Below are 14,154 nucleotides of genomic sequence, written 5' to 3' on the forward strand. Positions count from 1 at the left end.
TTTATTTATTTGACAGAGATAGAGACAGCCAGTGAGAGAGGGAACACAAGCATGGGGAGTGGGAGAGGAAGAAGCAGGCTCATAGCGGAGGAGCCTGATGTGGGGCTCGATCCCATAACACCGGGATCACGCCCTGAGCCGAAGGCAGACGCTTAACTGCTGTGCCACCCAGGAGCCCCTGTTTTTTGTTTTTTAATCACTGTAGACTTTTCTCTCTTATTAAAAGCCATCCTTTCTTCATAAATCCATAAGACATCAGAGTTACTCAACTGTATTGGTTCCAGCCATCTCTCCTTTTTCACTACATACTATCAACCATGGCTTCAGTTGCCCATATAGTTATAACTAGGAAATGCATATTTCCCGTTCTGCCCTTCTTCCACGTGCTAAACCTACTTGTTCATGCATCTTAAAAATAACCACTTGGTCAGCCAAAACACCTAGAAGATCAACAGACACAAGTCAAGGATCTTTTCCTGACATTCCCCAAACAGGATTCTCTTCCAGAAATCATTATTCTAAGAAATTGCAACATAATTCACCCAGTTGCATAGTCAGAAATCTAAGCCCACGTTTGATACACAGTTTGGCAACTTCAGTATATTGAGATCCACTCAATCATAACACCTGTGGATTATTCCATCCAAATACATCAAGTTATTTCTATCTCCACTGCCACTTCACAAACAGAATCATACACTCCAAAAACGTTCTCATCTTTTACTAAGACTTCTGGAATAGTATCACTTCCCAGTTTATTTTTTTCACTCAGAATTTAGGTTTAATTTTATTATACTGAAATATGACTTGCCACCTAATAACCAAGAAACCTTCAATAACTTGTAATTACTCTTAAGATAAAACCAGCATCCTTAAAATGGCCTATTAAGACCTTGCATAAAGCTGCCTCTCTTATAATATGCATATAACAAATTATTATTAATTGCTTACCATTGATAATGAGCAAAAATATATCCAACTCATGCCCTCATTGAATTTGCTGATTAGAAAAGGAGAAAGATATCATCCTAATAATTGCATAATCAAATGTAAAAATGCAACTGCAATCAGCATTAAAAAGTCCACAGTTTTGTGAACCGATAATAAAGAGGCTTGATCTAGGCTTACAGGTGAAGGATTTTGAGCAGAAAGCTAAGGAAAGTTAAAGAGTTAACGTGATTTAAAAAAAAAATAAAAAAAGACTGCCCCATGAGAGTAAATAATCATTTTTAAAACATGTAGAGAAAATTATTTGGATTCTTTACAGACATAAAACATACTTTGTATGGTTCTATTCATTTGTCACTTGTATTTATTAAGATGCATTTTATGACCCATAATGCAGGCTTGTTTGATCGTTTGGTGTGCACCGGGAAAGAAAGAATATTCTGCTGTTTTGTGTAGTATTCTATCAAATATTGTAAATTGCTTACTGCAATCCCAACTGTAACTATAGATATATTTCTCTTTTCAAATCAGCCAGTTTTTGATTCATATATTTTGATGGTCTCTGATTTGCTGTGAATAAACATCTATTATTATTAAGATCACATGATGAACTGACCACTTGATCATTATGAAATCATCTTCTTTATTTCTGGTAGTATTTTTTGCTCTGAATATACACATACATACTAAAATAACCAACCCAACATTCTTGTAATTAGCATTAGCATGACAATTTTTCCCACCCTTTTACTTGTATCTATTTATCTTTATATTTAGTGCATTTCTTTTTTTTTTTTTTAAGATTATTTATTTTGGAAAGAAAGAGAGAGAGCACATGCAAGTGTGGAGAGAGGCAGAGGTTGAGAGAGAGAGAATGAAGTGACTCCATGCTGAATGTGTTCATCCCAGGACCCTGAGATCATAACCTGAGCCAAAACCAAGAGTTGGACATTTAACTGCAACACCCAGGTGCCCCTGGTGCATCTCTTAATGTAATTGTTTTGCTTTTAGATCCAATCTGATAATCTCTGCCTTTTGTGTATTTAAGGCACTCACACTTAATGTCACTATTCATATAATTAGGCTTAAAGTCTGTCACTTTGCTATTTTTTTTTTATTTCCCTCATCTCTTCTTTTCCTCCTTCTTCCCTTTTCCTGCTTCTTTTGGATTTGTTCATATTACTTAGATTTTATTTTATCTATTTTATTGGCTTATTAGCTGTAACTACTTTCTTATTTTAGAAGTTGCTTGTATTAGTTTTCTGTTGCTGCAATACAAATCATCAAAATGCAGTGTCTTAAAAAAAACACTCATTTGTTATCTCACGGTTTCCATGGGTCAGGATTTCAGGCAGTTTCTGTAGGACAGGATTTTTGCATTCTTTTCAGGGTCTTATAAGGTGGCAATCAAGATGTTAACCTGGGAGGATTCTTTTCCAGAAGCTCAATTAGGGAAGAATCGCTTCCAAGGAGGGCCCCCATCATACTAGCCATAGGCTAGAATCTATTTTCTGGTCCTAGAGCCCCTGTGATCCTTGCTGCCGGCAGCTCTGATAGGGCTGTTTGCTCTTTCAAGGCCACCAAGAGAGCTCCCTCTCTGGTTTGCTGCAGATCGAGATGCTGTGAAATGATATCATCGCAGTGACATGTTTTGCCTAATGTAGCCTAATCAACAAATCGATACCCCACCACCAATACTATATTCTATCGTTTAGAAAAAAATTCTAGGTTTCATAGAAAAAGATTATATAAGAGTGACTCACTGGTGGCCACCTGGGGGGTATCAGCACCACCTCTTAAAGAGTTATAGTCCACAGCTTTATTTTACCAGAATCTACTTTCACCTGATATGCAGCTTTCCATAAATGACAACGATGTGTAATTTACTTCTATTTCTTCCCCCCCACCCTTTTTTTGAACTACATTTTACTTTTGCATGTTATAAATCCCACATTACTGCTATTTTTATTAATGTAGTTCATTATCTTTTTTTTTTTTTAAAGATTTTACTTATTTGAGAGAGAGAAGGAGAGAGCACAAATGAGGAGGAGGGGCAGAGGGAGAAGCAGACATCCCACTGAGCAGGGAGCCTCATGCAGAACTCGATCCCAGGACCCGAGATCATGACCTGAACCAAATGCAGACGCTTAACCAACTGAGCCACCCAGGCACCCCTGTAATTCATTATCTTTTAAGAAAAGATTTAAGTGTTAAAAAAAGACACATTTTTATTCATATAGTTACGATTTCTGGTGCTGTTCATTTCTTTGTATACATTCAGATTTCAATCTAATGTCATTTCCTTCTGCCTAAGAGACTTCTTTCTCATTTCTTGTAGTGTGGATTTGCTAATGATAAATTCTTTCAGCTTTTGTATGTCTGAATGTGTCTTTAGTTAATCTTCATTTTCTGGAAGCTTTGTTTCCTGTAACAGTACATTTAATTAATTAATTAATTTTCTAGCAGTACTTTACAGATGTTGCTTCACCGTTGGTGCTTCTTCATTGTTTGCAATAAGAAAGTTACTATAATCCTTATTTTTGTTTCTTTGTATATAACGTTCCCCTTCTGTGCCCCCTGCCCCTGCCCAAGCTGCTTTCAAGAATAAAAAAATAAAAAGATTTTCTCCTATCAATGGTTTCAAGCCATATAATTATGTAGCTCTTGGTATAGTTTTCTTCATGTTTCTTGTGCTTGGGTTTTACTGAGTTTCTTGGATATGTGAATTTACAGTTTTCATCAAATTTTAAAATCTTTGGTCGTATTACTTAGTTTTTGTCCTCTTTCCCCCCTTAGAGACTACATTTGTAAGTATATTAAGCTGTTACAAACTGTCCCACAGCTTAATATTTTGTTCTTATTTCATTTTGTTTCAATTTTCTATAATTCATGTTAGTTTCTAAGCCAAAGTCTTCAATTTCGTTTTTTCTTTATGTAATGTTTAATCTGCTACTGTCCTATTTTCATCTATCACATTGTAGTTTTCACCTGTACAAGTTTGATTTAGGTCTTTATTATATATTTCATATCTCTGATTAACTTTTTAAAGAGCTTTATGGAGACCCATTTAAAGCTTAAATTGAATGGCTTTTTGTATACAATTGTGTAACCTCTCCATAATCTAATTTTATAACATTTTAATTTACCCCCTACAAGAAACCCCATGTCCCTTTGCAGACCCTCTACATACCCTAGCCACCTCCCTCCTCTGCCCCAGCACCCCCACCCCCATCCCAGCCCTGGACAAACACTAGTCTACTTCCTCATTCTTTAGATTTGCCTAATCTGGATATTTCCTATAAACGGGGATCATTCAGCATGGTCTTTTGTGACCGGTTTCTTTCACTTGGCACATGTTTTCAAGGTTCATCTATGATTAAGCATGTACACCTCATTCTCTGTTCTTAGTGAAAAATAACCCATTGAAGGGATGTAGATTTTGTTTTCCAGTTCACCTGCTGATGGACATTGAGGTTGCTTCTACTTTTTGGCCCTTGTAAATAACGCTGCTATGGACAGTTGTGTACAAGGGTTTTGCGAACATGCTTCATTTCTCTTGGATATATACATAGAAGTGGAATTGGGGTCCATATGGTCACTCTGTGTATAACATTTTGAGGAACTGCTGTTTCCCAAAGCAGATGCATCATTTTATATTGCCATCAGCCACATCAACATTCCACTTTCTGCACTTCCTCAGCTTTTATTATACTTTTTATTGTAACTCTGCTTATTTTTTTGAACATAACTGTTTTTAATATCCTTGCCTTTTGATTCTAACATTAATTTCTGTTCTGATCAGTGATTTTTTTTTCTTCTCATTATGGGTTATCTTTTCCTCCTTTTTTTTTTTTTTTTTAATAAACTTGGTGGTTTTTAATTGGATGCCAGGCATGGTAAATCGTATGTTAACGGCTGCTGGGCATGTTTCTGTTTCTGTAAATATCATTGCGCTTTGGTCAGTCACATTTTTAGATGATTTGTTCACAGTCTGAGCTGTTAAGTGTAATTAGAGGGGCGACAAGTCTCGGGCTACCTGCTCCCCACCTCGGAGGCACATCTGTCTAAGCGCTCCACCCAGGGCCCCCAGCTGGTGCAGCTTTCGGCCAGACAGGAGGAGCCAGTCACGGCTCCTGCCTCTCCGCGTCTCCTGGTTCCCTAAGCCCTTTCCGGGTAGACCCCTGGGGCCCAAGGCGCCCCGCACTCAACCGACCCTACACGGCCAGCGAAATAGGTTCTCCGCGGCGCTCCGCGGCTGAGACCGGCCTAGTCAGTATGCGGGCGCCCGGCCGGTGGGCGGACCCCGGCTGGCGGGCGGATCCCCGGCCTGGTCGGTGGGCGGGGCGGGCAGGCTCCAGCCTCCGGCTGGTGGGCAGACCCCGGAGTGGCGGGGAGGCACCTGTGGGCGCAAGGAGACGGACCCCCTGGACACGACAGAAAGCGACGCGCTCTGGCGCTGGCATCACTGGCTCCCTGAGCTTGCAGGAGCCCTGTTCTTTCCTACGGATGCCAAGCGTCTGGGGAAGCACACCCAGTATTCTCCCTCTACCACAACATAATTTTTTAAGTGAACTCAATGCCCAGAGTCTCTCCTAAAACCCGAACTCAGGGACTTGTTCTCGGTCTGTGTCCTGCGAAACGGGAACCAGCTGCACTCCGCGAACCTGGCCCACGCCACGCCTCCAGGCTCCGGCTCAGCCTATGGGCAGCGCGCAGGCGCAGAACTACGGCGCGCCGGTCACGCCCAGCCACGACCGCGCCGGCGCCAAACATCTAGCGTTCCAACCGCTCGTCCGCGCTTGCCAATCAGAGTGCACGCTGGCCCTTGGTTCCCACCCACTGGCCCTGCAGCCAATCGCCTGCCCGGGCGCGCAGCCGCGGCGAATCCAAAGGGCACTGCGGGCTTGGTGCGGAAGAACAGACGCCCGCCGCCCGCAGGGATGGAAGGGGCGGAGGTCGGGCCGCGAGCCCCAGTGCTAGAGTAAGCTAGGTGCCAGCAGGGGGCGGGCGGGGAGGACTCTGCAGGACCCTGGGGCACCCCGCGGACCCCCAGTGGTCCCGGCAAACCCGCTGTGCTGGCCGCGGCGACTGCGGGAAGGACTTCGTTTTCCCCGCGCGCGCACACCCCGGCGTGTCTCCGCGCAGCTGCACGTCCCCTCGCTGGTAGCGGCGTCCACGCAGGAAGCGTGTGGGAGGGTCATTTAGCGTTTGTGTACCCTGCGTCCACGCACACTCCCCCACCCCTGTGGGGGCACTGCAGCCCCCAGCGGGGAAGGACCCGGAGAGCCTGGACCATCCTCCTCGACTGTGCAGACCCTGCTCTCTGCCTGGGACTCCCCGCTGCCCGTCATAGTAGGGCCCCTTATTTTCCTGTCCCTGTGTGTTTCTGACTCCCCTTGCTCTCCTTAGCTTTACTCAGGGCATATTGCCTTTATACACACGCCGTTCCTGCTCCCAGACAGCCCTGCGGGCCTGCCGGTCAGGTCAGGGCAGGACTCAGCATTGATCCGGTCTGTGTGTGTCTGTGCACTCCAGTTGGCCAGGACTAGCACCCCAGGAGTCTCCCGTTTCCCTTGTCTTCTTGCCCCTCAGGGCCCTGGACAAGCTGGCAGACATCCTGGAGCCAATCGGCCGGCAAGAAGAGGCAGAACTGCCAGCCCAGATCCTGGCGGAGTTTGTGATGGTATGTGCAGGATGGGCAGCTGGGGCCTCTCCTTGTTCCTCTCCTGGAGCTTGTGGGTAGTGCAGATGGTGAGAACCCTGGAAGGCAGTCTCAGCCTGCAGCGCACACAGGTAATGATGTTCCCTGCCTCTGCCTGCTCTCCGAACAGGACTCCCGAAAGAAGGACAAGCTGCTCTGCAGCCAGCTTCAGGTGGTAGACTTCCTTCAGAACTTCTTAGCTCAGGAGGACGTTGTCCAAGAACTAGACCCTTTGGCTTCTGAAGACATCAGCCGTGAGTAGGCAGGGGGTGGGATGGGGAAAGAAGGGGATGTCAGTCTGGTCAGCTCTTTGGCTGATGGGAAGGTGGAGTCCCTGGTGTTGGTGGCTCCTTTCAGGGCAGAAGGCGCTTGCAGCCAAGGAGCAGTGGAAAGAGCTGAAGGCCACCTACCAAGAGTATGTGGAAGCCATCACAGGTGCCCTGACCCAGGCCTTGCCCATGATGGAGGAGGCCCAGAGGAAGCGAGTGCAGCTCCAGGGAGCCCTGGAACAGCTCCAGGCCAAGGTGAGCTAGGCTGAGCTATGCTGGGCTGGACCCACTGGCTGCCTCCCAGAATCCAACCAGAAAAACCCTTCTCCTCTCCTTTGCTTCCCTGCAGAAGCAAGTGGCCATGGAGAGACTGAGAACAGCCCAGAAGCAGTGGCAGCTGCAACAGGTGGGTCCACACCCCTAGGAAAATCTCCCTTCCCCACTGCCATGCCATTGCATGGGCTAAATCCTCTGCTTGGAGGACTTATCCCCCTCTTCTCTTGTGAGGCATTACAGCACAAGTGCCAACATGGGCTTAAATGCAGCATCACCACTTCCCGTGTTGCGACTTTGGTCAGACTTCTCACTTCCTGTGCTTCTGTGTCTTGTCTGTGACGTGGAGGCACTATTAGCACCTACCGTATAGAGTTCAGTTGATGAAGTAGTTAGTAGAGCAAGTGCTTAAGTGGACAAGTGGCACATAGCAAACTAAAGAAGCATTATCATATTTGTGCCTCTTTTCTCCAGAATGCTTCACACTGGAATAGCTCATTGTGACCCTTACTTTTTCTTTAGGCCCCTCGTTTTGCCTAAAGTGGGTAGGGTCCCTCTTTCTGTCTGTGGGTCTGGGCCACAGGTTGGGTGTAGCCTGGGGAGGTTAAGAGAATGGTTGTAAGACCTGCGCATCTGAGGAGCCATGTTTGCATTCTCATTCCTGGTAGGAGAAGCATCTGCAGCATCTGGCAGAAGCTTCTGCAGAGGTGAGGCAGCGGCAGAGAGGAACTCAGCAGGAGCTTGAGCGGCTATCTCAGGAACTTGGAAGCCTGCAGCAGCAGGCGGGGCAGAAGCAGGACACACTTCAGAGGTGAGGCTGAGAGTGGGGTGCAGACCCAGAGTGGTCCGGTTTCCTTCCTTTACATCCCACCTCTTCCTTCCAGGCACCAGACCTTCCTCCAGCTGCTACACACACTGCAGGGTCAGCTGCCGTTCCCGGAGGCAGAGACAGAGCTACCACAAAGGCTGGATCTTCCTGAGGATAAACCCCAGAAGCAGAACCCTGGGGATACCATAGGGAAGGACAGGAGTGGACCGTCCAAGGTAAATGAGAGATTGGCCAGGGGCCAGGGAGGAAGAGAAAGAAGCTGGAGGTAGGCCTCACCCATCCCCCATACCATGTCTCCGTCCCCAAGGGTGATGGCCCACAGCCTGCTGGAGATGCGAGCTCGCCTGGGCTTCCTGAGGGACAGCAACATGGAAAAGGAACCTAGAGCACGTCAGCCTCCAGCTCAGGCCTTTGTGTCCCTGGACTGCAGGTACGGAAGGAGGGAAGGACCTCTGGTCTCTGTCTCTGAGCTCTGTTTTCACAGAGGGGATGGGAGGTGGGAAGGAGCAAGGATTTATCTATGCCTGAAGCTTATCCCCACATCCTGTGCCCAGCCTGCCCTGGGCTGATTCCTCTCTATCTTCCCGAACCCCTTGGCCCCACCCTTATTGCAGGATGGACTAGAAACTGAGTGTAGCCTGGTTTCTGACCATGACCTCTATGGGGTGGGCTCTGGATTCTGTTGATTAAAAGCCTTAGAGCTCTCATTTATCTCTTTTCTGTTTCTATGTTGGTGGGAAGAGGCACACTTGAAGCCAACAATATGACAGGTGCTGGAACTGGTGTGAATAGAAAGGGTGCAGATGGGAAGGGGGTCCTGGCCTGGAGCCTCTGGGGTTGCTCGTCCAAATCCATATGAATCAAACATGCTGAGCTTATTAATTCAGGGAGGAGGAGAATGCTTTGTGCAGGTGGTTAGATACGGGAAGATAATTTTAATTGCTGACCCAAATATTGATTGAATTCGTGCTTTGTGCCAGGCCCCTTGCTATGAACTGGAGCTACAGCAGCAGGCTTGTCTGACTAGTCTTTGACTGTGGGGAACATAATGAGCATGAACAAGTAAACAGGTCAATACCTGATTGCAGAGTGTGGTAAACATGGGAAAACAAACTAAAACAACAGTATGGTAAATTTAGAGCAATAGTAACAAAGAGACCCTCGTGTGTGTGTGTGTGTGTGTGTGTGTGTGTGTGTGTTCTGTGTTTTTTCGCCTCCGCTCCTCCGTGTGTCTTGCTGGGTTCAGGAACGGTGGGGGCACAGCCATGTAGGAGAGATTACCTCCCTGATTGGGAGTGTGGGACTGCTTGCGAAGAGAGAGAGAGAGAGAGAGAGGGAGGGAGACAAGCGACAGCTGGAGTGGGAAACCCATTCTCCAGCTGAGAACAGGACCATCATGTGTGAGCAAGACCCAAGCATCTCTGAGAAAGAGACATCAGGGCTTTGTTTTTGGCGAGAGAGTTTCAAGAGACCCTGGTCTCTGCTGTGTCTCCGACTGGGATGCTTTCTCGAAGGTGGAAATTGAGGTCCTTGCTCAGTCTGGTTATTTGCTCTACTTTTCTGAGGTCCTGTGTGTTCTAATTTTTTTTTAATATGTTGGCCCCATTGTTTAGGTATGAAGTGGGACAGATATCACAGGTCTTTGAAGCCTCCGTCACAACAGAGTAAGGGGTCTGTAAGGATTGAGGCTACTTCTCTAGGGGGCACACAAACAGCTGGAGAGGCTCCCTCCGTCTGCCCACCCACCTCCTCACACGTGGTCCTGAATGTAGCCTTCTAGCAGCCCACAGAGTAGTCTCATCCTTTTCTTCCTGCTGGGTTGGCTCCCCTCCCCTACATCCTGGTTTATTTTTGTAGTTGTGGAAACCCTGAAATTTTTACGGTACGCAGGGGAGAGCAGGAATATCCACCCTGAGGAAGGGGGATCTACTAGGGGGTGCTGGGGTATGGGCTGGGCTGGTGTGGACTCACCATGTCCTTGCACACATGGTGGCTGACAGAGAGTCACCAGGGATGGGAAGATACTCCCTGGAGCCCTGCAGGTGCAGGTCAAGGATAATGTCCTGAGATGCTCCACGTCGGGACAGGGGAAGAGACTGGGCAGATGCCCAGTAGTCAGACTTAGACCTCTGAGGAAGTTCTGGGAACCAGCTTTCTGTCAAGGTGTATGGATGAGTCAGTGCACGCATGAGACCAAAGAGGAGGAGATACTCGAGTGTTTTTTGGCCAGTGTGGTCCATGGCGTTGGTGCTCTGCACTGACAAGCTCAGGAATTGGGATTTATTTTCAGATAGGAGCTGGATCTCAGCTTCTAGCTGCTCTGTCCTCCTTTAGGTTCCCCTAAACACTGTTCTTGTTCACTGTTCTTGCACCAAGCACCTGTGTGCAAGGTGGGAGCCTCCCCCTGGGAAATCACGGTCTCTTACATAAAGCCAGCGCATGCCGAAGGCCTTGCTGCCTGCTAAGCATCTCCTGTTCCTCTTTTCTATCTGACTGAGGAACACAGACCAGCGAGGTGCAGGGAGGGGTGGACACTAGTCAGGACCGGAAGTGTCCTTGATAAAAGGGACGGTAGGCTTAGTCCAATTACAGAAAAACTCTGATTTCCACAAGAATAATGTTTTCCTTTAAAAAAATTTTTTTCTTGTTATGAAATACTGTTTTGCTTTTTTTCCTAGTTTTAATCTTGTATTTCCTAGCTACTGTCATGTATTTCTAAGAATTGTTCATTTCTAATTTTTTAAGCTTATTGGTATAAAGTTGTGATGATTTTTTGTTTTTTTATCCTTTTAATGTCTGCAGCCTGTTGTAGGATGGCCTAATGTTAGACTCCTGATATTTTTGTGCCTTACCTGATTTTCTCTTTGACCTACTTTCGGATGTTTATTCAGTTTCAAATACTGAAAGAGTCAGAGATTGGCTTTTGTGATCCAGTGTTGTATGTCTGTTCTGACTCATCGATTTGTAGTCCTGTCCTAGCCATCTCCTACTTTCTGTTTTTTGGTGAAGGAGATGTACTTTTTTGGGTAAACTTTTAATTTGTATCGGTTGGTAAACTTGTGTATTTGGTTCCTGATTTGTTTTCTCAAATAAACATGTAAGGCTATACATTTTTTCTGGTTTTCTTTAAGTATTTTCATGGTCATTCAATTCATAGAATTTTTTCTTTCCCATTATAATTACTTATGAGTTCCTTAGAAAAATAATTTTGAAATTTTCTACTCTGTGAGAAGATAATCTTTCTAAGTTTATTCTAATTGAGTCAGAGAATGTCATCTATATAATAAAAACTTTGAAATTTGGTGAAGAGAGCAGTTACAGCCATGAATGTGGTCTCTCTCTTTTTTGTTTCTCGTGGATTTGAAAAGAATGTTTTGAAATTGTCATGTGTGGTGTTTTCTGTATGTCTGTTAGATTATGCGTTACATTTTTGCTTAATCTTCTGTACGCTTAATTTTTTGTTTTCTGCTTATCACCTTCTGAGGAATGTGTTCAGGTCTCCAAGTATGACAGTGGATCTATTTTTCCTCACGGTTCTGGTAAAGTTTGTTTTACGTGCTCTGTGGCTACTTGTTGAAGGCACAATACGTTTACACATGAGTCTTTCTTCCAAACAGAACTTGACAGTCATGTCGTGGCCTCCCTCATCTCTGGGCTTGAGATCCGATGAATTCAGTAAAACCTAGCCATCTCCCTTGTTGATCCCTCACCTGCTACGTCTCTCCTACAGTCTTTTGCGTTCCAACCTTTCTTTATCCTTATGTTTTTCGCTTTTATACCACATTTAAAAGACAGTTTTAAAAGATTCAGTTTCATAATTTTTATCCCTAAGATTTTGTATTTGTGTCAGATTTTTCATTCACTCTCCCTTGTTTTTTGTATATTCCTTTTTTGCCTTTGGTTTTGTTTATTTTTTATCATTTCTCATTTCTTTTATCTTCTGAAGTTCTTCCCTGATTATTATCCCAGTTTAGCTTTAATAGTTAATAAAGTCTACAGTGAAGTGCAACGAGTCTCGATCTTCTTAAACAGGTACTGAAGCTTAGAAGACTTGACCATTGACGATACTCTGAACTAGTAAGATATTTTTGTCCAGTTTGTTACTTCTAGCCTATTCTGTTCTCGCAAATCAGACTTCCTGTTCTCTACAGTGTTTTGTTCATGTTCACTCATTTACTTTGATTTTTTTGCCTGCTTGATTTTTGCAGGTTAGAGCTTTCCTATGGGATAATGTCCCCACCTGAAATACATGTATCAGCCTTTCTTGGTTAGGGTCTGGAGGCTGTGTAACACTTCACTATTTCTTACTATGAAATGTTTTTATTTTATTCTCATTCTTTTTTTTCTTTTTTAAAGATGTTATTTATTTGAGAGAGGGTGAGCGAGAGAGCACAAGCAGGAGGAGTGGTAGAGGGAGAGGGGGAGGGAGAAACAGACGCCCTGCTGATCAGGGAGCCCATGCCGGGGCAATCCCAGGACCGTGGCTGAGATCATGACCTGAGCGGAAGGCAAATGCTTAACCGACTTTGTGACCCAGGCGTCCCTTTTATTCTCATTTTTTTTTAAGATTTTTAAAAANGCGGAAGGCAAATGCTTAACCGACTTTGTGACCCAGGCGTCCCTTTTATTCTCATTTTTTTTTAAGATTTTTTAAAANAAAGATTTTATTTATTTAGTTGACAGACAGCCAGTGAGAGAGGGAACACAAGCAGGGGGAGTGGGAGAGGAAGAAGCAGGCTCCCAGAGGAGGAGCCTGATGTGGGGCTTCATCCCAGAACACTGGGATCACGCCCTGAGCCAGAGGCAGACACTTAAGGACTGAGCCACCCAGGCACCCCTTTTATTCTCATTCTTAAAAGATGTTTTTATTATGTAGAGAAGGCTTAGTAGACAGGTACTCTCATTTAAAACATTGAAGATCTTGTACCATGATTATCTGGCTTTCACTTTGCTGATAGAAGTCAGCTGCCTGTTAAAAGCTCTTATACGCCTGGTTCCTTCATTTATTAATTCATTCTGCTGCAGTTGGGCTTGCTAAATCTGAAATTGCCAGTCTTTCANTGCTGATAGAAGTCAGCTGCCTGTTAAAAGCTCTTATACGCCTGGTTCCTTCATTTATTAATTCATTCTGCTTGCAGTTGGGCTTGCTAAATCTGAAATTGCCAGTCTTTCCNAGAGGGAACACAAGCAGGGGGAGTGGGAGAGGAAGAAGCAGGCTCCCAGAGGAGGAGCCTGATGTGGGGCTTCATCCCAGAACACTGGGATCACGCCCTGAGCCAGAGGCAGACACTTAAGGACTGAGCCACCCAGGCACCCCTTTTATTCTCATTCTTAAAAGATGTTTTTATTATGTAGAGAAGGCTTAGTAGACAGGTACTCTCATTTAAAACATTGAAGATCTTGTACCATGATTATCTGGCTTTCACTTTGCTGATAGAAGTCAGCTGCCTGTTAAAAGCTCTTATACGCCTGGTTCCTTCATTTATTAATTCATTCTGCTGCAGTTGGGCTTGCTAAATCTGAAATTGCCAGTCTTTCAACAGTTCTGGAGTTTTTTCAGCCCGTTTAAAAAATGGTCTTACCTCTTCTTTACAAGCTGCTTCCACATCCGTTAGACATCAGTTAGATTTTCTAACTTTGTGCTTCATGTTACATAAATTTTCTTTTATATTTATAATTTTTTTCTCTCTAGAATGCATTTAGATGCTTTCCTTTATTTTGTTAACTGTATGTTACTAATCTATTGTTTCATCATTCGTTTCTTAATTTTCGTTCTTCATTTTCAAGCAGATATAGTAGGACCCCAGTCTGCATTATTAAGGTTTTTGTTGTTAATCTGGCCTGCGTTTTGATCTTATGTTTTCTCACCTTTATACAACATATATAGGCCTTTTGTCATCTGTGTTGGAAAAGTTCATATCTCCATCTTTGCGGGCCTGGATCCTTTATTACATACACTCCCTGTTGCTTTGCATGGTCCATTTTGACTGAACTCATTTGTTGAGAATTCTTTTGGCTGGTTACAGAGTTGAGAGGATTTGTGTTTACCTCTGTCAGTCACTTGTGGATACAACATTTAGAAAAAAATGTTTAAAGATATATTTTAATGTTCTTTCCGTCCCTCCTCTTTTTCA

The 14,154-nt window shown here is 44.6% G+C and overlaps 1 protein-coding gene and 1 long non-coding RNA gene across 6 annotated transcripts in view; both read left to right on the top strand.

Moving 5' to 3' along the window:
• Positions 1-2,983, top strand: part of LOC109490428 — a 22,520-nt gene extending 19,537 nt beyond the window's left edge. The window contains exon 3 of the long non-coding RNA XR_002143765.1: positions 2,952-2,983. This is a non-coding gene — a long non-coding RNA (uncharacterized LOC109490428). The remainder of the gene's footprint in view (positions 1-2,951) is intronic.
• Positions 2,984-5,830: 2,847 nt separating this feature from the next.
• ZWINT (ZW10 interacting kinetochore protein) overlaps positions 5,831-14,154 on the top strand; it is a 34,727-nt gene continuing 26,403 nt past the window's right edge. For 4 of the 5 annotated variants that reach the window (XR_004626063.1, XM_011231443.3, XM_034662365.1 and 1 more), the window contains exons 1-8: positions 5,831-5,929; positions 6,541-6,631; positions 6,780-6,903; positions 7,007-7,173; positions 7,268-7,324; positions 7,860-8,002; positions 8,076-8,235; positions 8,328-8,450. Coding sequence is in view for 4 of the 5 variants with exons in the window: in XM_011231443.3 (XP_011229745.2) it covers positions 5,889-5,929; positions 6,541-6,631; positions 6,780-6,903; positions 7,007-7,173; positions 7,268-7,324; positions 7,860-8,002; positions 8,076-8,235; positions 8,328-8,405 (861 nt within the window). In the remaining variant the exon portion in view is untranslated. The other variant, XM_034662366.1, reaches the window with a different exon arrangement.

Source organism: Ailuropoda melanoleuca, chromosome 6 (assembly GCF_002007445.2).
Source record: "Ailuropoda melanoleuca isolate Jingjing chromosome 6, ASM200744v2, whole genome shotgun sequence".
In the NCBI taxonomy this organism is placed as follows: Eukaryota; Metazoa; Chordata; class Mammalia; order Carnivora; family Ursidae; genus Ailuropoda; species Ailuropoda melanoleuca.